The 25766-nt window shown below is 39.9% G+C and overlaps 1 protein-coding gene across 3 annotated transcripts in view; it reads left to right on the top strand.

The window, feature by feature from the left end:
- The first annotated feature begins 8716 nt into the window (after window positions 1-8716).
- Window positions 8717-25766, top strand: part of Kap3 (kinesin associated protein 3) — a 388285-nt gene continuing 371235 nt past the window's right edge. For 2 of the 3 annotated variants that reach the window (XM_067144995.2, XM_067144996.2), the window contains exons 1-3: window positions 8717-8952; window positions 16519-16636; window positions 16730-16892. In XM_067144995.2, coding sequence (XP_067001096.1) covers window positions 8921-8952; window positions 16519-16636; window positions 16730-16892 — 313 coding nt within the window. In that variant the 5' untranslated portion in view covers window positions 8717-8920. The remainder of the gene's footprint in view (window positions 8953-16518; window positions 16637-16729; window positions 16893-25766) is intronic. The other variant, XM_067144998.2, reaches the window with a different exon arrangement.

Consider the following 25766-nt stretch of genomic DNA (forward strand, 5'->3'; position numbering starts at 1 on the left):
GTTTGATGGTGGTGTAAAAGGGTGGTATAGGTCCAGATACTGTGTTATTATCTTGAGCAGTGAGTGATAGGATAATTCTGTTACAGGGAAGGTCTCCAATTGGGTTACCATGTAGGAGTTAAAGCGCGAAGCATTGAACTGTTTCATGGAACGTAGCGGAGCGATATAATGGTCGTTAAGTGGGTTTTTAGTAATATACCCGTGGCCATAAGTAATGAGGATAGGAAAGTGATCACTTGTATGAGTGTCACTGAGTACCCGCCACGTGGTTATAGAGGCAATGGAGTTGCGGCAAAGTGATAGATCGACTGCACTAGGCAACGAACCAGGAGGAGTGAGCCTGGTAGGGGAACCATCGTTCAGAAGGAAGAGATTATGTTGAGTTACAGCATGTAAGAACTGTGTGCCTTTGGGGGTGTTGAGCGGGGCTCCCCACTGAGTATGATGAATATTGACATCGCCCAAAAACAACAGTTGGGTATCAGGTGGAAACTGATTAAAAAATTTGAACCATTGGGCAAAAGAGATGTAGTTATCAGGGGGATTATACAAGTTTATAACATATGTGTTCTAATATATAAGACCTAGGGAATAGGTATTTGGTATTATGTATTGTAGATGTAATGGAGTGTACGATAACGAAGTATGTATCATAAGTGCGACACCATCAAATCCTGGTCCGTCATGGCGTTCGATAGAATATCCTGGAAAGTAAAAGTGAGTTGTATGAGAAAACCAAGTTTCTTGCAAAGCGACTATATGAGGAGATGTTTCGTGCATAAGAATTTTGAATTCGTATTGTTTATTTTGTAGGCTCCTAGCATTCCATTGAAGGATGCGTACTACCATGATTAAATATAAGGTGTAAACTTTCGCGAAGTTGACTAATAACTGGTAAGATATTGGGGTGATCGCCAATTAGTTGAGTAAGCTGCATGAGAAGATTGAGAACACACTGATGGACATGTTCCCGCTGAGGGAGTGTAGTAGCTGTTTGAGGATGCTGTGCGGGTTGCAGAGGCATTGACGGGCTCGATGTTGAGGGAGTAGGCTGACTGGGTTGAATGGGGTATTGATAACTCAGAGATTGAGAGGGGCGAGAGGATGTAGTGGATTGCACTAGCTGGAGATACGCAGCTCTATCATAGCTGGGAGAAGGTTTAGGTGGCAAATCCTTAACAATCACTTGTGTGAATTTGCGTTTGCGAGGGGCGTCTGGTATTGGAAAAGGATGTTGAGCGGGTAGGGGAGGAAATTGTTGAATGTTATTATACTCAGAATAAGTAGGTGGAAATAGTCGAGCAGAAGCTTCTGAGAAGGAAATGTTATCAGTGCACATGAGTTTTTTGATTTCCACTTGCTTCTGATGAACAGCACAATCTGATGAGCCCGTTTCGTGTTCCCGATTGCAATGTACACATAATTTGACATTAGCAAGGCAGTCTGAAGTAGGATGATTCAAACCACAGTTGCGACAGCGAAAGTTAGTGGACTGGCAATTGCGTATGGTGTGTCCATAACGCTGGAACAAATAATGGGGTAAAATATAAAGGGATTGACTTCTAAGATTACATGATAGATTGAAACATATTTGGGCAACGTTTTGGAGCAAAAAACAATCTTTACGGAGCCGGTAGGTAGATATACTGCCTGACCATCTTGGAGGGATTTACGGCGTAGGCGATGAACAGAATGAACTTTGACGTCACTCTGAAGTAAAGTAAGAATATCGGATTCAGTTAGATCTTTCTCAACACCGCGTATAATGCCTACGCGGAAGATATTGGAGTGAGGAATAAAGGCATGCAACTTGTGTGTATCAAGGAACTTATTCTGCAGAAAGTCATTAGCATGATGAGGAGAGTGAAAGTTTACCTGAATCCTGTTACGGCCTTTATACTGGATGGATTTAACAGGAAAGTTCCTTTCATGGTATAAACGCCCTATAGCCATAGGGTGTAGGTTGCCAATGTTATTACCTTGTTTGGATGAAACAAAAACAAGATATGGTCCTGGGTGGTTTAATGGGTATAAATTACATGCACTAGTATTAGGAGGTTGAGCAGGAGGGGGAGGGTTAGTATTGCATTGGGTCGAAGTTTGCAACGAAGGGGTAGAAGTAGAACTATCATTCACGTTTGTATCCATTTTCACTTCTTCTTCCCGTTCAACATTACTATTTGACGCGGGATGAAAGTCCCGAGTACCTCCACTATCAGAACTCATGCCACGACTGCACAATCACACGCAAGCTAGCACTCGAACGCAGGAGTAAGTTCTAGAAACTTCAGACACCGAACACGAAGCCTCGAACACAACGAACCGTACAGTACGATGTCGCGGACGAGACTATAAATCATTGAAGACGAATGACGGCCAGCAGAGCCAACGGCTCTGACGTCCAGTCTTCGATCATATCATAATGCTCTAAGCGTCCAGTCATAGCCGACTACAGTAACTGTAGATGGCTCTGCTTCAAGTCATTTCCACGGCCGACTTGATGCGTCGCTCCAGCTAGCTCGTATCAAGACAAACTATATTATTGTTAGAAAATGCGCACAATGATAAAAAATTTACATGGAAGAACAGAATTTCGTCAAATATTCTGATCTAAGTTCACAGTACATAGCATGATACCTGTCGCATAGGAGGTTACAGTCTTTTCAATTATATACAACTAGTCTTTCCAATTATATAAAACTATATACCTTCATACCTGTATTAAACCAAATACAGTAGAGACAATACGCGACACTCAACGAGATATCAAGGGACAGCTATTAGAGCTCTCTCTAGCGGGTAGCTCTGAGAACTACTGATTCTGTCATAAGAGCATGTGTATTTGAGTGTGAAGTTTTTGGTGTTATTTATGCGTTTTCAGTGAGTTGACATAATTATTTTGTAGCGTATGTCATTCCTTGATATATCCTCTCAAACTGAGGGGAAAGGTATATGCTGTGTTTGTGCTGCAGTAACTATGAAGTCGAGAAGAATGCGCGGTCTTTCTTTCGCTTCTCTCGTGACAAGAAAATGTAAGTAATATCGTGTTTGCATATATATTCTTCTAGTGACAAAGAGATTTTTATAGTACTTCAAAATCTTCTGACCTGCCCGACCCATATTTTAACTGGCTTAAAATATAATACGCATATTTTATTGTATAGTGCAGCAGTTAACCTTCAATACCGAGGTATTGTTGTAGGTAAGATCTGTGGGTTTTGAAACGTCAGAGGAGTGATTTGGATAAGGTGTACAAGAAAGAAGGGATGTTACGCTTATATAAGAATTATAAGATCTGATCATTTCCAGGCCAGCGACTTTAGAAATCCTCAACTATACAGTCAAGGGTATGTTACATTTTAACTCTAATTGTAAGTAAATATTCCTCAAAACATCACTATCGACAACATTTTCATACTTTTCTTTCTTTTATCCCCCTTCTCAGATTAAAGCCGGGATTTTATAGATTTTCTTTCTGTTAGTAGGCTTCATGTTAAGAGGAAAACGGTCCAGCTTTTATATCTTAATTCATTGCATCATGTGTGTAAGGAATGTGCCGATATTTTTATTGACAAGTGTCTTAATGTGATGATACAATGTTTTTTTAAATGAGAAAAAAGACGAATCTAACCGGAAAAGTTCAGACAGGAATGCTAAAGCAAAAAAAGTAATAATGCATAAATGAAAGATCAAGCCATTTCACAGCAGTCCATTTCACATCTTGTTTATATGTCTAATTTCAGTCTTTAAATAATAACCTTTTAAATAATTCTTCATTCATTTATCCAGAATTGCTTTAGCAACTTTGAAGTTAATATCTCAATAATACTTTCTTTCTAGACGTAATTTATTTATCCATTTTCGCATATGCATTTCCATTGATATTTGAATTTAGCGCGACTTTTCAGGTCTAGTCACTAGGAGCGCCACCGTCGAATTGTCTTCCATTTTAACAAGGCTAAATCCATAAGTGTTGCGTATTGTCTCTACTGTATTTGATTAAACCTATCAGTTGGTCTTGCTCAAGTAGTTGGTCTTGTCTTGCTCCTAGGAGCGTGTTCAAATCCACGGCCGACTGGATCCCTCGCTGCGCTCCTTATACCAGCCTTGACAATCGCTTGTGAAGCCCAGCATAAAGCTGTAATGGGAAAGTTTAACCGTAATGCCGCTGGAGCGCTGGCCTACTACCCACTGACAGGAAGCTGTATACCGCAAATTGCCGCATTTCCAGTTTTATTTATATGGTTTTGCTGTCGTAAATGTTGGCAATGTGTTCGCAATGAGGTGCTTGTTGGCTTGATATTGAGATCGGATAGTTATGCTCTAGTGAGTTTACTTTTTATTGTGTAGTGTGGTGATTATATTTTTAAAATTGTGTTTACAAATATTGGAATTTGTGACATTCTTGTGCACCTTTTCGTACTTCGAGCAGAAATTGTATGGAAACAAGAACAAAGTGATTTCTCGCTGTAACTTCGTCCCGAACAAGGATTTTATTTTATGCGCTAATTCGTTTTTTAATGGTGTGGTGATTTGCTTTTCTTTAACTGTGTTAGCATATATTCTAATATATATTGCTGTGTGCCTTTTTTGTATTCCGAACAGGAAAAAAGAGCAAAGGGACACTATCATTTCACGAATTCTCTGTAGACCAGGACAAAACTACGGAGTGGCTAAAAGGAGGTAGCACTCTCATCTTAGTTTTCCGTTTCTATTTCGGGTATTTACCTTCTTTCTTTCTTTCTTTCTTTCTTTCTTTCTTTCTTTCTTTCTTTCTTTCTTTCTTTCTTTCTTACTCTGTTTACCCCTACAGGGTTGGCTTTTCTCTCGGACTCAGTGAGGGATCCCACCTCTACCACCTCAAGGGTAGTGTCCTGGAGCGTGAGACTGCGGGTCGGGGGATAAAACTGGGAAGGATGGCCAGTACATCGCCAAGGCGGCCGCAACTTCTATGCTGAACAGGGGCCTTGTGTTGGGGATGGGAAGATTGGAAGACATAGACAAGGAAGAGGGAAGGAAGCAGCTGTGGCCTTAAGTTAGTTATCATCCCGGCATTTGCTTGGAGGAGAAGTGGGAAACTATGGAAAACCACTTCGAGGATGTCTGAGGTGGGAATCGATACCCCCTCTACACAGTTGACGTCCCAAGGCTGAGTGGACCCCGTTCCAGTCTTCGTACCACTTTTGAAATTTCGTGGCAGGGCCAGGAATCGAACTCGGGCCTCCGCGAGTGGCAGCTAATCGCGCTAATCATTTATTTTTACCCATGAATTTTCTTTCATAGAATAATCCTTTAGGATGTGTCGTATTTGCCATATGACAGCAACACAACACATTTTTATCGAAGATAATCTGAACTTTAACATTTAAACATTGACAAGTAAGAATCACTACTGCTATGACGGTAAGGCCAACGTATGAAATGTTGTTACCTGAGCAATGAGGCCGATGACCTAGATATTAGCCCCCTTTAGACTACAAGCATCATCATCATCGAGCAGAGAACAGTTTACAATTTATTTACTCAAAATACTTTTTTCTCACTGAATTTTTATATAAAATTACTCTTATTGTTATTTGTTCGCTATTTGTTTTACGTCGCACCGACACAGATAGATCTTATGACGCCGGTGGAATAGGAAAGGGCTAGCAGTGAGAAGGAACCGGCCGTGGCCTTAATTAAGGTACAGCTTGATGTGAAGATGGGAAACCACGGAAAACCATCTTTAGGGCTGCCGACAGTGGGGTTCGAACCCACTATCTCCCGGATGCAAGCTCACAGCTGCACGCCGCGCGGCCAACTTTTTCCACCCTACTGCATTTCAAGTAAAAATTATTGTCTGAATTTTAGTGAAAGGTATGAATGAAATGTAATCTGAAACTATATATATATATTGAAATTAAAATTTAAACATGTTTGAGTCAAAATACTTATGTTATGCATACAACGAATATGGAAAAAGTAAGACTTTTATATTTTGTCCAGCCCCCTTCCTGAGAGCAGAGCTTGAAGAATTTTAAAACTCTAATTGAACAATAACTCTTAATCCCAATATTAACATCAGAAGACAAAAGTATTGTGGTAAGTTCTGCTTGTAACTAAATGCCATGATAATAAAAACGATTACTATTATTCCTCACAATTAAGGAACGTCAGTTGGACTACACCATCCTCCGCAGTTTCATTTCACGACGTTATTTGGCACATATCAATGAAAGTAGCCTTTAGGATTAATCATTTTAACAATATTAGTCAATGTAACACACTATTTTATTCCCTAAATTAAGATACATCGGCAATCAGAGTCAATATCAGAACGTCAGGTGGACTAAGTTATCTCTCCGCAGTTTCGTTTTTTCCGACATCATTTTGGCAAATATCAACGAAAGTAACCTTTAGGATTAATCATTTTAACAGTGTTAACCTATGTAACATTCTCCATAATTCTAAATTACGATAAGTCGGCAATCTAAGTCAATATATTTTCCATAAAGAAGTATGCATTTTTGTCGCAAATAGGTCCGCCGCCAGCGCCACGTGTCGAGCTGTGTAACTACTCTGATTACAGTGCGTGGACCCGATTGTCACGGCCGGTAAGGAGCTAGCTAGAGCGACGCATCAAGTCGGCAGTGTCTAATCCACCGCCGTCTGGATCTCCTTATACAGCCTGCTCTATGCCACTAGTTTAACACAGGAAGGCGCGACTACCAAAATTTCTCCAAGTCGCCGTAAGAGTGCAGCAGTAGACGCACAATCTTCGATGTCAGTGTCAGTGTGAGTGTGGGTGTAGCACTGTGTTATTGGTGCATGAATGTTTGTGAAAACCTGAGTTATTTCGTAAAATGAGTAAACGTGTGTTGTCACTTTCGTTTGTACAAGAGATATTTTGTACAGAACTGTCAAATAAATTAATCATGCTATGCTTATAGATATTTCAAAAGTGATTTTAAGGTTTTGGTACTTGTTTCTTTCTTTTTGTGCAAAGTATATTTTTCGTAGAACTGAAAATTCAGATTCTTTCCCTGAAATATTCAACTGTTGTGTACCATTTTGCCAATCTCGGCAAGGTGGTTCGCAGCCAGAAAAGATACGACTCCATGAAATATCGTGTAGAAGGGAATTAAGAGAAAAGCGTCTATCGGCTTTATCTAGGCAAGGATCTAATAAAGAAAGTACTTGGATATCCTCAGATTACTCTCGCATCTGTGCCTTTACACCTTATTACAGAAGGTGATGGAGCCTCCACGGCTCAGGCGGCAGCGCGCCAGCCTCTCACCGCTGGGTTCTGTGGTTCAAATCCCGGTCACTTCATGTGAGATTTGTGCTGGACAAAGCGGAGGCGGGACATGCTTTTCTTCGGATACTTCGATTTTCCCTGTCATATTTCATTCCAGCAACACTCTCGAATATCATTTCATTTCATTTGTCATTCATTAATCATTGCCCCGGAGGTGTGTGACAGGCTTCGGCAGCCGGCACACTTCCTATACTCGCTGCTAGATGCGGGCTTCATTCATTCCATTCCTGATCCTGTCGAATGACTGGAAACAGGCTGCGGATTTGTTTTCAGAAAGTGATTAAAGCCGTGGAGGATAGTGGATTCCTTGTGATAAGAATTGTAACGGACAATCACAAAAGAAGCGTCTTAATGTTTAAACATTTTGGACAACCTCAGATATCCAGACGATAATATTCCAATCAAACTTGAAACGAAAAATCAAATCCTAATTTGCGGGTTCTAGATTCGTGTTGTTGAAGAGAGGATGGAGTGTGACATTTATGTCAGCAACATCTCGCTGCCTAGAGCTTCGACACCGCTAAATGGAACTGATTATGCATCAGGACAGAGGAGGAGTTCGATTCCCAAAACCTCGTTTTGTTGCTCTGGTGAAACATCTGCAGGAGTTCGTTTCAGCTGCTGTGCCCTATTGTCGTTGTTCTTCAAACGTACGAGCGTAATACGAGTACTTGCGACTTCTTCCCGTTCAGAATACCGGGCGAATTGGCCGTGCGTTTAGGAGCGCGCAACTGTGAGCTTGCATACTGTTGGCAGCCCTGAAGATAGTTTTCCGTGGTTTCTAATTTTCACACCAGGCAAATGCTGGGGCTGTACCTTAATTAAGGCCACGGCCGCTTCCTTCCTATTCCTAGGCCTTTCCTATCCCATCGTCGCCATAAGACCTATCTGTGTCGCTGCGACGTAAAACAAATAGCAAGAAAAAATCCTTTCAGAATGTGTTTTGTTACGGTGTGAGGTCAAAGAACATCAGCAAACTGTTAGTGATTTTATCCTAACCAAGTTCGTAAGACCTCTATTATTTGATATTGCGTTGGCAAGAACACAAAAAGTACGGTACCACTCCAAACCTTCGTCCAGGAAAAATCTTTAAATTGTGCATGAAGAGGCCAACTGTGACTTCATACAGGTAATGTTGCCGATATTTAATATTACTGATGTAATTTACGAGCTTAAGTAAACATATGACTATACTGCATAGTGTTTTATAGGCTGTCGTCATTAGAGTAAGTTTAGAACATTGTGCGTCTATGTCTGCCATCTAGCGGACAAATTTCGTCGCAGCGTAGTCGCATAAAGGCTCGCATGGAGCAGGCAGTATAGGAGGATCGGGATGGCGGTGGTCTAATCATCGCCAGTTCATATCAACACCACCAGATAGCTCTACGAGTAAACGTCAGATCTCGTTTCGAAGTATAAAATCTTCCCGTAGTTCCTTGTTCCTTGCCAAAGTTTGTTGACACTTTGGTCTGTGAATTAGATAGGGATTTGACAACTAGGAGGCGACGTGAAAATTATTATTTGGCAGTGTGCTCTGTACAATCGGTGCTTGGATAACATTTTCTGACGTGCAGCGGAAGTTTTCCGTTTTCTTCAGTGGTCTCATTTCTTTATAATGCGAATATGCAGTCTGATGATGCAAGATATCTGAAGCGGTAATTTAAAATATTTAGTTCATTAGAATGTCACACTATTTTTCCCAATGATGGATTTATTAACTGGCCTGACGTCGATGTAAAATTTCATTAGCTTGTCAAAATTGAGGTAGAGTCATTAGCGTCTGTCAAATTGCTGTCTATGGCTTTCGGTACAGATGCAGGTGATGTTATAAGACAATAGTAGTAGTCTTATAAATGGTTCATGTCGGTTATGTTCATATGGATTTCATTTTTCGCGCGCCATGAGATCTATCTGTGTCGGTGCGACGTAAAGCAAATAGCAGTTTTCTTGTACCTCATTTTTATTAGTCCAGTAACCTAGCAGTGATAACCATTCGAACATGATTGTAGTAACTTTTGCAGCCAGTTAACCTCAACATACAGCATACTAGGTTGAAATTATATTTGCTACATTCATCTGAACTCATTGTTCAGAAATGACTAAGAAATTATTTCTGAACGGACCAAACAAATCTTTCTTTTGCTACTTGAACAGGTCATGAAATTTGAAGTCAGAAGGCAGTATCCACACTTAAATACTTTGTTCAGTAATATTCCCCACTAATATATTATTAAGGGTGGATGCAGAGTGGGGTCTCGAGCCACAAGTGGTCGTAGCTGGTCCGGGGTCCAACAGCTCTGCGCTCGGACTGACCAACCGGGCAGAGGAGGGGTGGTCCTACGGTCCTGCATTCGGGAGACGGAGAGGGGCTGGTCCCCACTGTTGGCTGTCCAGAGAATGGTTTTCCGTTCTCCTGCACTAAGGCGAATACTGGGACAGTTCCTAGTATAGACCACGGTCGCCAATCCTCTCACCTTCTCCGATACAAATCTCCTGGCCTGAGAGACTCCGTCACCGTCCAAGAGGCCAGTCTTCCCCTTCAGGAGAGGAATGAAACCAGTTATAGTAGTAGTACATTATTATTCTTCAATCAAATCAAATACATGTATACAAAGTACATTTTGATATTGAATAGACCTATGTCTTAAAGCTATTTGATATAAAACAAAAAATTTCTTCTTCTTCTTTGAGTCATCAATCCATAGACTAGTTTGATGCAGTGCTCTCTGCCAGCCTATCCTGTGCTAACCTTTTGATTTCTACGAAACTACTGCATCCTATATCTGCTCTAATCTGCTTGTCATATTCATACTGTGGTCTAAGCCTACCGTTCTTACTGCCTACAGTTCCCTCAAAAACCAGCTATACAAGTCGTGGTTGTCTTAAGATGTCTCCTATCATTTTGTCTCTTTTTCTGGTCAAAATTTGCCAAATCATTCTCCTCTCACCTTCATTTGTGATTTGTTCTACCCATCTCACCTTTAGCATTCTTCTGCAACACCAAATCGTTCTCCTTTCACTTTCATTCGTGATTTGTTTTACCCATCTCATCTTTAGCATTCTTCTGTAACATCATATTTCAAAAGCTTCTATTCTCTTTCTTTCTGAGGTAGTTATCGTGCATGTTTCACTTCCACACAATACCACGTTCCAGACGAAAGTCTTCAGAACATCTTTCTAGTTCCTTTATCAGTGTTCAAAGTGAGCAAATTTCTTTTCTTAAATCCCCCTGTGGGTGGGGGCGGTAGAATAACACCCACGGTATCCCCTGCCTGTCGTAAGAGGCAACTAAAAGGGGCCTCAGGGGCTCTGAACTTTGGAGCGTGGGTTGGCGACCACGGGGCCCTCAGCTGAGTCCTGGCATTGCTTCCACTTACTTTTGCCAGGCTCCTCACTTTCATCTATCCTATCCGACCTCCCTTGGTCAACTGTTGTTCTTTTCTGACCCCGACGCTATTAGGTTTGCGAGGGCTAGGGAGTCTTTCATTTTCACGCCCTTCGTGGCCCTTGTCTTCCTTTGGCCGATATCTTCATTTTTCGAAGTGTCGGACCCCTTCCATTTTTTCTCTCTCTGATTAGTGTTACATAGAGGATGGTTGCCTAGTTGTACTTCCTCTTAAAACAATAATCACCACCACCACTCTTTTCTTAAAAAAGCTCTTCCTTGTTTGTGCTAGTCGGCATTTTATGTCCTCTTTACTTCTGTCATCGTTAGTTATTTTACTACCCAAGTAACATTATTCATCTACTTCCTTTAAGACTTCGTCTCATGATCTAATATCACCTGCACTCCATTACTTTTGTTTTGGATTTATTTATTTTCATCTTATACTCCTGCTGGCCTGAGTGACTTTCTCTTAAAATCGTAGATGTCACCAACTTCAAATTTCTTTCATTTTATGTATGTATGTATGTATGTATGTATGTATGTATGTATGTTTGTTCAGTCCTCAGCACGAAGGCTGGTTGGATCTTCAACAGCTGCACCATTAGCTGTCGTAGATGGCCTGGGCATCACTGAGATGCGCACTAGGGAAATGAGCGAGATACTTTCTCTGTTGCTTTCCTCACTGAGCTAGAAGTTTCTATTGCATATTAGTCTGAAATGCATGCACCATCCGACCCTGTGAGCAACGTTTTCACATCTTTCATAACAGGGACTGGCTGTATAAAGAATGGCATTACTAGCATTGCTGATACCTCAGTCACTTTCATATAAGATAGTCAAAGCCAAGGATAAGACTGAGTCTCAACAATGAAAGTAACAAAATTGCTCTAGCCCATACCAGAAAACGTAGTGCATTGTGAACACTACGTCTTGCCAGCAAAGGCGTCCTTTCTTTTTATGAGCTTCATATTTTTAATTACAGTACCTTATCGTCTTTCCAGATGAGACACTTGAATACCCTACATCTGTTTAAAACATCTGTATGTGTAGATCATTATTACTTAATCTGATAGGCTGAGGCTCGAGGAAATCCTTAAGCTATAAGTTATAAACCTGGAGTTGTGAATGTGGGACCACTTGTCACATTTTGCTCTTTCATCTCATAGATCTGTACTGTTCGTCTGTTCCAATTGTAATAGCAATAGCTCTTCACAGTGTTGTAGTGTTGCTACTTACTCATGTGAATATCAGTCATGATATCCGAACACTGCGTGCCCAGAACTCTTTTAAATGGTTATACTATGTTTTACGTGTTATTGTGGTGAAGTTTGTAATGACTTATGTTACATATTCAAAATGCGATAGCACTTGGGTGAAGCAGTGCTGGTGTGTTTATCACAGTCATTAGATGACTGCACAGCAAGTTGCGGGCATGTTGGTGGACCAAGTACCGTACAGTCATCGCAGGAGTTATTACAGACAGGACATGTTGAATTTTAGAAAAGAATGTGTATGCGCTACAAATGCAAAAAAATGCATTAACCCAAATTCAGAATGTGTGTTGGTCGTTCAAGGACTAGTGGCGTTAGAACGAAAGGAACCACTCCATCACAGAGGTCTGACTACTTGACTAGTCATAGCACCTGGCAACAGGCCCGAAAAATAGCAAGAGGTAGTTACTGATATGGCAGAGTGCAGTGTTCTGCCTAGGATGTTTTTACAGACTGCTTGGCTAGTATAACCTAGATATGTGCTAATTACATAATATTAATACATATTTGAGTCATTTGGTGCTCCAAATTAACATGTAAATACTGTAAAACTGTTAATTTAAATGATAAATCATTATCGTCAGCATAATTGCATCAATTACATTGGAGATCAAATGTTCAGTCTGACTACCATGTACTGTCGTGCGCGAGCGGGGTCTGGATTAGTGTGAAATTGCATGCGAAGTCCTTTATTCCGTATGATGTCACAAACCTGTATGGCAATCCACATGTCCACAGCAACTGACTGGCAGGCCTAAGCCCACTGTTTCATGATTTGGAAGGAGCAGTAGAACACTTGAAGTTCAAAATACTGTGTTATGTCTTGTTCGTGAGAACACTCAAATAGTTCAGTTTACCTGTCTGTTATTATTGTTAGTGCCCTGAGGGCAATGAATTTAATTTTTTCATATTTAAGTTTCACATAGTATTTCCCGCCCGGCTGGGTAGAACACTGGAGTGGTGTGGTGTGGATGGTATAGAAAATGTTGCACAATTTCTGATATTTCCTTATAAAAGTAAAGATATATCTAAGGATTGGGATTGGCAATGAACACACCTCTCTCCTACGTGTAAAATGAGGTACGATTTCTAAGATTTACCTTCCCAAATTATGTTACTTCATGCTGAGTAGCTACTGGTATTAGTTTTGTGAACCGAGCTAGTTGGCCGTGCAGTTAGGGGCGTGCAGCTGTGAGCTTGCATTCAGGATGGTAGAATAACACCCATGGTATCCCCTGCCTCTCGTAAGAGGCGACTAAGAGGGGTATCAAAGGCTCTGAATTTGGAGCATGGGTTGCCGGCCACGAGGTTCTCAGCTGAGTCCTGGCATTACTTCCACTTACTTGTGCCAGGGTCTTCACTTTCATCTGTCCTATGCAACCTCCCTTGATCAACTATTGTTATTTTCCAACACCGACGGTATTGGAGCATCGAGGCCTAGGGAGTCTTTCAATGTCACGCCCTTCGTGGCCCTTGTCTTTCTTTGGCCAATACCTTCATTGTTTGAAGTGTCGGATCCCGTGCATATTTTCTCTCAAATTAGTGTTATATAGAGGATGGTTGCCTAGTTGTACTTCCTCTTAAAACAATAATCACCACCACCACCTCCGGAGACCTCTCGAGTTACTTTTACAGGAAAGTGTGCTTGAGATCCATTGATGTTCATCCTACAGAGCAGTTACCTATGAGTTGGAAGATGGGGCCCTATCTAAATGAAATGTAATGCTCAAGACATCACAAACACCCAGCCCCCAAGCCATAGGAATAGTCCTTGGCCCGACTGGGAATCGAACCTGGGACCTCATGGATAAAAGGCCAGCTTGCAGCTGGACGCTGGGGCTGTACCTTAATTAAGGCCACGTCTGCTTCCTTCCCACTGCTAGCTCTTTCCTCTCCCATCGTTACCCATAAGGCCTCTCTCTATGTCGGTGTGGCGTAAAGCAGAATGTTAAAAAAAGAAAAACATTTGTGAGGACTAGTGTGTCTCTTATCTTCATTTTTTGAATGGTCTGACCTCTTTCCCATATTTATTTATTCGTATCAGAAGCATACATTTTACATAGCATAATGGTATTTAATGCCATACATAGCAAGTAGTGTCTGCCCAGAATTTTGCCAAATCACGGGCATTAGGTGTCGCAGCCATCAAGTCCTCTATTGTGCAATTTAAAGGACATTTACTACAGTTCATGAAATGGGCTGTGGTTTGGTCTTCACCACATTCACATTGTCTGGATGTGCCAGGAAAGCCCCACTTTACCATATTGATTCTTGATGTACCAACCCCAGTGCGAAGCCTGTTCAACGATTTCCACATAGACCAATGTTCTTCGTATCCTGGGGGGAGATGTTCAATTGGTCATTGGTATAGATATTAAAGAGCATAAGGGTGAGAACACTGGCTTGTGGCAAACCATTCTTTTGTTTCCTCCATTGACTTTTCTGATCCTGAAATTCAACGAAGAACCTACGATTTTGGAGAAGATTGCAAATTACTTGAGTCATCTTGTAATCTTTTGTCATGTTGTATAATTTTTGCAACAGTATACAATGATTAACTGTATCATATGCAACAGATAAGTCGATAAAAGCCACCCCTGTGATTTTATGATTTTCATATCCATCTTCGATATACTGTGTCAGATGGAGGACCTGTGAAGTACAACTTTTTCCTTTATGGAATCCTGCTTGCTCTGGAATAAGAAGCGGTTCAATGATCACAGTAAATCTTTTCAGGATCATCCGTTCTAAGATCTTGTACAGATGACACAACAGTGAGATAGGTCTGTAATTTTTTGGGTCATTTGGGTCTTTTCCTGGTTTGAGAATTGCGATTACTCTGGCTTTCCTCCATACACGTGGTAATTTGCAGGTGTTTATACAATTGTTGTACAGTTCTAGTAACCATTGTTTAGCACAGGTCCAAATTGCTTAATTTACTCAACACATATTTCATCTAGGCCGGCAGCCTTACCATTCTTACACTGATTTATTTGTCTGTTCAGCTCAGATAAAGTAAAAGGTTTAGTGAGTGTATCTGTCTCCTGCTCATAATCCCTCTCAATTCCTTTATTCTGAAGCCGACAGGGATTTGATGGTTGTCCATTTCGTAGAAGTTGATGTGCTATTTGGTTTGCAGTGACACTGGAATGTGTTGAAGTTTTATTAGGATCACTATTGAGTCGTCTAAGTAATCGCCAAGCTTTTTGACTACTTCTACCCATGTAATCTTCCATCAACTTTAACCACTGTGCCCGTTTTACTTCACAAATAGAAGAGATTACTTGTTGTCCCATTGTGATGGTGTCATTGCTGAAAGGGTTTTCTTCGAAGAGTTTATGATACTCTGTTAAGAGGGCAGAGGTTTCTTGAGTTAGACCTTGTATGTAGTTTGTTCTACATCCTCTAGGGATTGCAGCTCTAGAACACTCCCTGATGATATTATTAAACTGTTCATATGCTTCTGGAATTGGATTGAGTGGTTTGATCTTCTCATCCAGTAAGTTGGTGAATCTTTCCCAGTTAGCTTTCTTAAAATTATATCTCCTTTTAAAGTAGACCTCTTGAGGTCTAATGACAGCTATCAGTTGACACATTATTGGGCGATGCTGTGTATTCGGAATAGGAGCACATACAGATTTAACACACTGATGTGCTATCTTTTCGCTCACAAATATTAAGTCTGGATTATAACCCCGCTTCCATCTACCACTGTTAAAAGAAGAAGGAAGCTTGCTATCATGGATAAGAGACAGATGGTGTTCCTCAGCCCATTCTAAAACATTCTCACCACTCTCGTCTTGTTCGTAACCCCAAATACTGCTGTGGCTGTTGAAGTCTCCTATGAAGAAAGATACCTTCCAATCATCGAGATTGTTAGGTGGCATGAATGAGAATGTTACATTAGGAGGTTTATAGATGGAAACTATAACCAAATTGCTCAATTCCACTGCGATCAATTCTATATCATTTTCTTCTGTAACTGATGTGGAGAGTATCTGGAGATCTGGCTTGACGAAGACTGCACTACCATATCGTCCATGCGGTCTCTCTGCTGCCAGTTTCATACCTGGTATTCTAGGACGTGGTTGGTGTACATCTCTGTGAGTTTCTTGTACACATATTACATCACAGTTTGTTGTTTGGCAAAGTTCTTGTAAGAGCTGTTGTTTACAAGTTGACATACCTTCTATGTTTATAGATATGATGGTCATTTTCGGTTCTGAAAAGAACCTTTCCCGACTTATGAATATCATTATATAATAGTTGATGTTACTTCTGGATTGGAAAGATCAGCCGGTGTTAACACCTCACCGTTGCCCAGGGAACGCCCGTGTCCGTGTCCCCGTCCCCCTCTTTCTCCTATGAATAGTATTGTGAAGTGCTTACAGTCCCTCTCCTCCTTGTATTCCAATACGACATGGTATGTAAGTGTGTTGTACAGGTGTTTGTAGTGAGACTTTAGTCTGTCCATACCGTTATAGTGTTGAACAGGGAAACATCAAAATGCAGTTTAACCTAAGGCAGTACTGTTATTTTACATGTATGTGTTACTTTTACAGGAAAATCCGCTCCAGATCCATTGATGTTCATCCTACAGAGCAGGCTTTAGTAGTTACCTATGAGTTGGAAGCATTGATTCTCGGAGACTTGGGTGACCCTCTTCTGGGTAATCGAAAGGTATGAACAAGAAAGTTGCAAAGTTGTTCTTTTTAATTATTTTTAATAACCTGTTTCTATATGAATAATTTTTCATAAATTTCTTGCTTCCAGGAGTGTCAGAAAATTATACGTTTGAAAAGCCTCAATGAGAACACCAACTGTGCTGCTTTAGCCAAGGAGGTTGTTGAAAAATGCAGCTTAATTCACCCAAACAAGTTGGAGGAAGTGAAACATCTTATTTCATATTTGCAGAAACGAAAAATCACTGGAAGTGGTAAGTAAATGGGGCCTTGAATTATCAAAAACTCAAATTATGTTGGGAGGAAGGCAAAATTTTAAAAATTCATGTAGTACTCGGAGGTGTAGATTCTGCTTTTAACTTGCCATGCTTGCCTGGAGAGCTGCTACACTCCTGTCCAGGTCAAACTCAGCCAATCTTGGGCAGGCTATAGGCAACTTGTCTTTCTTTCTACTGTGCTACAGAGCTTAGCACTAGGGACTTCACCCTTAAAATCAATCAATTCAGGGTTCCTTAAATATCATAAGAAAGATGGCTATCAGTTGTTGTTGTATCTTATGGCTAGCTCGGATTCCAATCCATCAGCTTTCTTGCGCTCCAATATAGTTGAGTGAGATTTCCTAAAGTTCTGGCTGTCATATCAAGTTTGTTGCAATGTAGCAGGTGTTCCTTATCCATTTTGGTTCCAGGGTCAAGGCAAAATATGCATTTTTTGGATCTCAGGATTGTGATTAGTTTCAGATGAGCTGCAAGACAGTCGTGGCCATTGTTTAGTCTGAAGAAGGCTACAGCTTCTCTTCTTGGTTTTATTTTATACTGATCTCATTTAGCAGCAATATCCTTTCATAATTTTGTTTCTGCTGTTTTCTTTGCCATTTCTTCATGCCTATTTTTAATAGTATTTTTCAGAATCCTTTTTGTTGACATAAAATCAGTCTGACTGTCAGATTGTTGTAGTGTGGTACCTTTTTTGGCTAATCTGTCTGCCTCTTCATTACCTGTTATTCCAGCATTGGAAGGAATCAACTGAAATGAGATCTGTTTGTGTAGTCTTTGGAGGGTTTTTATCATACATTTAGAATTTCTTTCAGTTCTTTATTTTTATTGAGACGTTATTTGATGAGACAGCTTGGATGGCTGCCTTTGAATCTGTAAGGATAACAAATTTTTGGTAATCATTGTTTCTGCCTAATAGCCTAACTGTTCTAGTGGATGGGAAATTGCTTTTATCTCTCCATCAAAATTTGTTTTGGCCTACTGGAAAGTGGAGGGAGAAGAGAGATGAATGTGTTCCTGTCCCAGTTCTGTTTCCTTGTCTATTGGTTTGACTGCTATCTTTCTTCTACTGTATGTTTTAGATCATATGGTGAACAGTCTTTCTTGCAGGCAAAGTAAGATCTGCAGTCACTTGGATATATACAGAGTGGTTCAAGTTTTATTTGCAGATTGCTCTTATTAATATATTCTTTGGTGTGACTCAAAGGATGTTTTTGGGTTTTAAGATTGGGGCTAGTAACTGGTTTTTTGGCCCAGGTCTTTTTAAGCTGAGATATGCGTTGGCTGTTTCTTGTTTCATCTCTTCCTGGTTTTTATTGCGCCTGGTATGATTCCTAGGGCATTATTCTGACACCTCTCAAGGTGATCACTGTTTGATTGGGCGCTGTAGTAAGTACTTCACTGCCATATTTTATAATAGGTTCTCTTGTATGTGTCTTGAGTACTCCTCCAAATGTTGTATGTATTTGGTCCGGTTCAGCTTCTTGTCCATGATGATACCTAGGTTCTTGGTGCTATCAGTCAATCAATCAATCAATCAATCATTATGATCTGCATTTAGGGCTGTTGCTGAGGTGACAGATTACTTATCAGTTGCCTCTTCTTAAACGTTTTCAAAACGACTTAGAAATTTATCGAACATTTCCCTTGATAAATTATTCCAGTCCCTTACTCCTTGTCCTACAAATGAGTATTTGCCCAATGTGTCCTTGAATTCCAGACTCATCTCGATATTATGATCATTCTTACTGTTAAAAGCTCTGCTCACGTGTATTTGTGTCCTAACAACATTCCATGCCATCTCTCCACTGATCCTTCTGTGGATGGGGGTGGTAGAACAACACCCACAGTATCTCCTGCCTGTTGTAAGAAGCGATTAAAAGGGGCTCCAGAGGCTCTCAACTTGGGAGCGTGGGTTGGCGACCACAGGGCCCTTAACTGTGTCCTGGCATTGCTTCCACTTAATTGTGCTATCCTATCCGATCTCCGTTGGTCAACACTTGTTCTTTTCCCATTCCGACACTATTAGGCTACAAAAAGGAATAGATATCTTAATCTCAAAGTCAAGGTCAGCAAAATATCTAGAGATATTCAGTTTTTAAAAGAATGTACGAAGCAAATTTCCCAAATTTCTTAAACACCTTCAAAGAAAAAACTTTTTGACCCCTGTTTCATGTAGAACTCAAAAGAAAGTTAATGATTTTTGGTTAAAAAACGAAATCAAGGCGCATTACAAAAAGAAATCGTTCCTGAACCTAAAGCTTTATAAGACGCATCTTGAAATATCCTCTAGTATATCCCCATTAGAATGGAGTTCATACTCTAGGTTTGTCAGTGAAAAGGTACATGACATAGTGAATAAGAAACAGACAACATTAGATAATAAACTGATACAATTGCAAAAAAACACTAAGAACAAACTGAATAATGTTAACAGTAAAACTAACCCCCTCCACTGGATTAAATCATTTTCCTACAACAGTGAACTTATCTAATACTGACTTTTCAGATAATGAACTATCCCTTCTTGATAAAGGGCTGAAATTTAATTGGCCTAACCCGAAAAAAACAGACGACCTGATTACTACAGTCGCGGAAATTGAATCTAACATTCAAAAACTCCCCATAGAAGTGCATAATGATGATTAAATATGAGATAAAGAAGAAGCTCCCTGTTCTGGTGAAAGAACTGAAATTACCTCAATTCTGACTCTTAGTAAACAAATACATGATGTAAGAAATAAAATTAATAATTAATAATATCATCGTCACTAAAGCTGATAACGGTCCCACCACAGTATTACTACATAAAGATGATTACATTAAGAAAACCAAAGATTTCTTTGCTAATGGGAGCAGACAGATGGTGTGGCGATGGGAAGTCCTCTCTCTCCTGTTGTGGCCAATTTCTTCATGGAAAACTTCGAAGAGAAAGCTTTGTCGTCGGCACCTTGCAAACCGAAGATATGGTGGCGATATGTGGATGGTACGTTCGTCGTATGGACAGAAAGTGAAGACAATCTTGGTCACTTTCTGGATCACCTTAATCGCCAACACCCTTCCATTTGTTTCACCTTGGAAATGGAATCTGACGGCAAGATACCATTTTTAGATGTTCTCGTCACCAAGAAAGAGGCTGGATCTTTAGGACACAGCATGTATCGTAAGCCTACACACACCAGTAGATATCTCCATGCAGATTCTCACCATCACCCTGCCCAGAAACATGGTATCATTACAACTCTGACTACCAGGGCCAGGAGGATTTGTGAAGCGTCAGATCTACAAGAGGAAATTAACACCTTGAGAACCACCTTTGAGAGCAACGGTTACAGCAGAGCTTTGATCTCAAGGGTTCTGAAATCGGCACATAATCGGACGTCTGTTAAGAAAAAAGATGTAAAAGGAACTGCTTACCTACCTTACATACATAACACGATGGATCGTATTGCTAAAATCTTACGTAGGTACCATGTACGAACTGTTTTTGGAACATCAATTAAGATTAGGCAACTCCTGCGACCAACTAGGGATAGTTTGCCTAAATTACAACAACCTGGTATCTAGAGAGTTCCCTGTACTTGTGGCAAGGTTTATATTGGGCAGACTTCGAGAACGGTGTGTACTCGCATCAAAGAACATACCAGATGTATCAGACTCAACCAACCTGATAAATCAGCTGTTGCTGATCATGCCTTAACACCTGGTCATGATGTCTTGTTCCAATAAGTGGATGTTCTTGCCCGTATAAAGCAATATCGCCCAAGAATTATCAGGGAGGCGGTTGAAATACGTGAACACCCAGATAATTTCAACCGCGATACAGGTTACAACCTCAGTGAATCATGGCTACCTATAATCAGAACCATTAGAGAGTAATGCTTTGCTGTTACTATTCATTGTCTCTAGCATTGGGCTAAAATGGCGTCCCCTTTACATCTTTGGGCACCATTTGAAGCTTCCTTGTTGCTTTCTCCTAGCAACGATCAATACGTCGTTTCTTTTCTCTTTTGTCTCCTGATGAAGAAAGGCAAGGTTCCTTTTGAAACGTTGAGTGTGTTTACAATTATTTACACGGCATAAGCCCAAAAATATAACTCATGAATAGTTACACGGGCCGTGAAAGTCTAAATGAGAATGTACCTAATTAGTATATGTAATTCATGTAGGATTTAATCACTACAGAATATAATTGTGTTGAATAGGTGGACACAGTAAATTTTATTCTTGAAATAATTTTACTTACAGGGTTAAAGTTGCACATGGTCCAGTATTTCCTCCCCGCATCCACATTATTACTACAGTTGGGGCTCACTTTTACATATTAGCCCTCCATCTCTTTACTCTTGCTTATTTTCCAGACAAACATGCATTCTTCTCGAGTAGAATGTGCCTGTAACACTCTTGTTTGAGATTATTAGACTTATATATCAGTATATTCTACTAGATAATTCCAACTCTTCTGCTTTTTGTAAATCTTTTGTACTATCAACTCGAAAACCTCCTTTATTACATGTTACAAATATCATATTTGGTCCGTATTGAAATGTACATCAATTTAAGATATTACCAAAATTTATTGGGTTCAACCTATTCAGTACAATAGAATTTACAAAGTTAGGACTTACATCCTATTAAACTAAAATTTGAAGGGACATGTTTCGCCCTTTAAAAGGGCATCATCAGCCTTTTTACACTCATACTCAAAGATAAAAATCAGGATCCTGATTGTCATGGTAAAAAATATAAAATGAGAATATAAGATTAGAGTGAAATTATACAATGTGAGAAATTGTTATGAGTTCTTAAATAATAATTTACAATAAAAACTTGGTTTAAAATGTTTGCGAAGAAAAAGTTGAAGTTGGTATGATATTACTACACTACTAATTTTAAAATGATTTTATAAATTAGACAAACTAGGCCTTAACCACATAATAACAAGAAAGTCTATGGCTCAAGTTGCCGTATCAAAGTTTGAGTGAAATTCGGCTGGAAGCAACTTGATTTACATGTTGAAGAGAAGGTTAATGGAACTTAGTAGCCGCTTGAGATGACATTGAAACTTTCTTGTTGAAAAGTCGTAATATTTAACTGTAGTATGGCGCTATGTAGATTATAAAGTTGTATCCAACTAATCCATTAATCTCGTTATTTACGCAGTGGGTTCGCGGTCTCTGTAATTTTGTTGAAGGAGTTATAAAGAGTTCATAATTGAATGTTGCCGTATAGATCTTTGTTAACTCGTATGCTGATAGTTAAATGGGAACATTCTTACATGTTGGCTGTAGTTTTGAATATAGATTAATTATTGAAGGATATTCTCGAATTTTGCAGTATGAACTGGTTGTCTGTAAGACCAGTCCCTTCAAATTTTAGTTTAATAGGATGTAAGTCCTAACTTTGTAAATTCTATTGTATTGAATAGGTTGAACCCAATAAATTTTGGTAATATCTTAAATTAACCTCCTTTATATCTCAAAACCTTCTCAGTAATCATCTACCTTATAGTTTTTCATCATAACTGTGACATGCAACGGAATATTTTAACTTAACACGCGAGAGGTCACACCCGTTTTAGAACGCGAAAGGTCGCGCGAAGGGAACCTTCATATTTTAGTGAGCTGCTATTTTCCTTTGGCGGTGAATGCTCTGATAAAAATATTTATATGCACCCTGTGTAACTACCTTTCGACTAATACTAACATAATTACCCAGTAACAATATTTTCTCAATGTAAAAAAAATTAATGAATTTTGTCGCAAAATCTGGTAAAGTTACGAGAGTTTTTAAGGAGCGCGAGAGGTCGCGCGTGAACAAATTGCCGCAATGTTTCCATTTGTACATTTCAATGAATGATTTGGTCACAATTCAAGATAAAACTACAGCACCACACTTCACTGAAAGCCACCATAAACCTCATGAACTTTACTTTTCTTGGAAATGCAGTCATGTAAGAATGCACTACGTGAGGGGTCGCATGAAGGCAATATGCCGCGTTAGATGCGAGAGTGAAAGAAAACTTAAACTACTCCGGAACGCAGCAGGCAATTCACTGACGATAATCAACGTCAGGCGAGAGAGAGGGAGGGAAGGGGAGGGATGAAACGAGAGCCCTAAGCCTTACAGTGGCTAGCAATGAAATTATTAACAAATATTTAAAAGTGCGGCAAACTGCCGCGGGTGCGACCTTTCGCGTGTTAATAACATTAATTACCATTCCAAGGAATACGATTTCGCTAATTACTACATAGATGTCTCCACCACTGTGATTATATAATATCGATATCTTACCATGTGTAACATCTATTTCGTCTTGTGAAATAACAAATTACAGAACATATAACACTTAAAATTACCACTACATAACTAAGATTGTACAATATTGAATTTAAAATGTTAATGAAGTCCATTTATTCTCAATTGAAATTTTTAAATCGTGACGTATATACATATCAAGGCTTTACATCGCACCGACACAGATAGGTCTTATGGCGACCCTTCCAATCTTGGTTCCATGCATAGGTACTTGTGCTGATTTACTCGATGTCGTATGCGTCCCAAGTGGCGGATAGGGGAGGGGGCTAACCGGTTTGCCAGTGGACTTGAGCGAATACCAAATACAACCCTCTGTGAGTGGGGGACGCAGACTGCAGTATCCCCTGCCTGTCGAAAGAGGTTACTAAATGGGGCGACCAAGTGATGATGACATTAGAACCATAAAACTACTTGTGCTTAGTACCATTACATGAAGAACACCATGGGTCGCTTTTACTTGCGCGTAGTATCACTATGTTATGTGATTAGTAACGACAGTGTGTGCTTCCGGCTGGGTTTTACTGTAACAGTACCTGTGATTAGTACCACTATATGAGCGACACCATGGGTCTGCCTTGCCGATAAGTAGTACCCACTATGTGAGGAACACCACGGGATAGTACGAGTTCCTGTGGTTAGTACACTTACGTGCGGAACTTTGCCTGTAAATGGTGCCGCAATGTGAGAAACATCGTATGTCTGTGTTACATGTACGCATTACATTACCTGTGAGTAGTACCATAATATGTGGAATACCGCGAGTCTACGCTACTTTTGATTAGTACCGCAACATGACAAATACCATGGTTCTACTTTCCTAGCTATAAATACCATTATGAGGGGCCGATGACCTGGATTTTGGACCTCTTTAGACTACAAGCATCATCATTTCAGTATTGTGTTTTAGAAGCAGTCCCTTGGTCAGTTGTTTAATGCCAGTTTCTGCGAATGTAAGGCATTGCGGGTGGGATCCACTGATTGTTTTAAATTCATATCCATCCATTCGTTCTTCGTCCTCACGTTTCGCATTTTGGTCAGTGGAGGATTTTGTACTTTTAAATTGTCATTACATTTAGTCTCATTTCGTACCATTAAGGGCCGATGACCTAGGTGTTAGGCCCCTTTAAACAACGAGCATCATCATCAAAACTAATAATTGCATTTCTTATGCACAAGTGACAAAAAGAAATTTGTTTTCCCCAAAAAGATGTCATTGAGATTTCTCTGGCTGATGCACAGCCTACCATGGTTGGAGGAACGTCTCGAGGTTATGTCTTAATTTTTTCTGTAGATCTGACTTGATTCAATTTAAGACAGGCTAGTGTCTTTTTTTGTTTGTTGATATATTAACATGTTTTTGTTGATTGTGTAACGTATGAATGTGCTCCTGCAGTGTATGATACTGCTCCTTGTTGGGGTACTTTCATACCAATAACATGTTTATAAATATTTTTAAATTGCTGTATAGGAATTAATTAATAGTTGTGTAATTCAAACTTGTTTCTGATATGATGTTTATGTAGCACTTGCTTTTAGCCATTTAGATTGTGAAATACTGCCAGTAAATCTTAAATATTCATAGGTAGAATTTGTATAAAATTGTACCACTTTTTCTTATGCCAAAAAGGAAATAAGCATTCATCACTACAATTGGATGAGTCACGAGTGTTAATGATGCTGAATTTGGCATGAAAAACCAATATTCTGTTGGTGAGAGATATCGCAGATATGTTAAGTTTTCATGTCCACTTCGCGTTCAATGTCATATACAGGTACTGTTCAGTGGATAGGTAATGCAGATTGTTTTTGATGTGACGGTGCTGGGGTTGGTAATGGAATATGACTATCATAATTCATGGAAATGAAAGTAGCTACTTCAATGAAAATGGCATGTAATACTCTTCATTAGGTTATAAAAGTAAGTGTATTTCTGGGGGGCAGGATGGTGGGTCCCTGGACATCCCTCCTCTGAGACGCATTCCTAGTAAGATTTCATTAATTTCCACTTACTTATAACGTTAGGAAAATCTTGTCTTGAAGTGTCAGTTTTTACCAAATGTAGTGCAGTGGCTTCTTTTTCTTCATCCATTCCCTTGTCCAGATTCTCTCTGGGTAGGCTAGTGTACCAAAGCCCTCCACATTACTCGATCTTTCTATCATTCCTCATCTAGTACTTTATTGCTATTGACTCCTCTCTTTGCAATAGGTCCACAACAGAGCTCCTCAATCTCATTCTAGGCCGTCCCCTAGGCCTCTTTCCAGTCTCAGTATCCATGAATGTTCTCTTTGGTATTCTCTCTCCTGGCATTCTCATCATGTGTCCAAACCATATTAGCTTTGCTATATCAGTCTCTTCTTGAAGTTTACACAATCCCATGCTTCTCCTTATTTCCTCACTTCGTATTCTATCGTCTTGTCTTTCCCCGTATGCTCCTCAAGAACTTAATTTCAGCTGCTTGTATCTTACTTTGGTTCTGCTTAGTTAACGTCCAGGCCGCTGAAGCATAGGTCAGTATAGGTTTATAATAGGATGAG

The sequence above is a fragment of the Anabrus simplex genome, chromosome 4 (assembly GCF_040414725.1).
Source record: "Anabrus simplex isolate iqAnaSimp1 chromosome 4, ASM4041472v1, whole genome shotgun sequence".
Taxonomy (NCBI): Eukaryota; Metazoa; Arthropoda; class Insecta; order Orthoptera; family Tettigoniidae; genus Anabrus; species Anabrus simplex.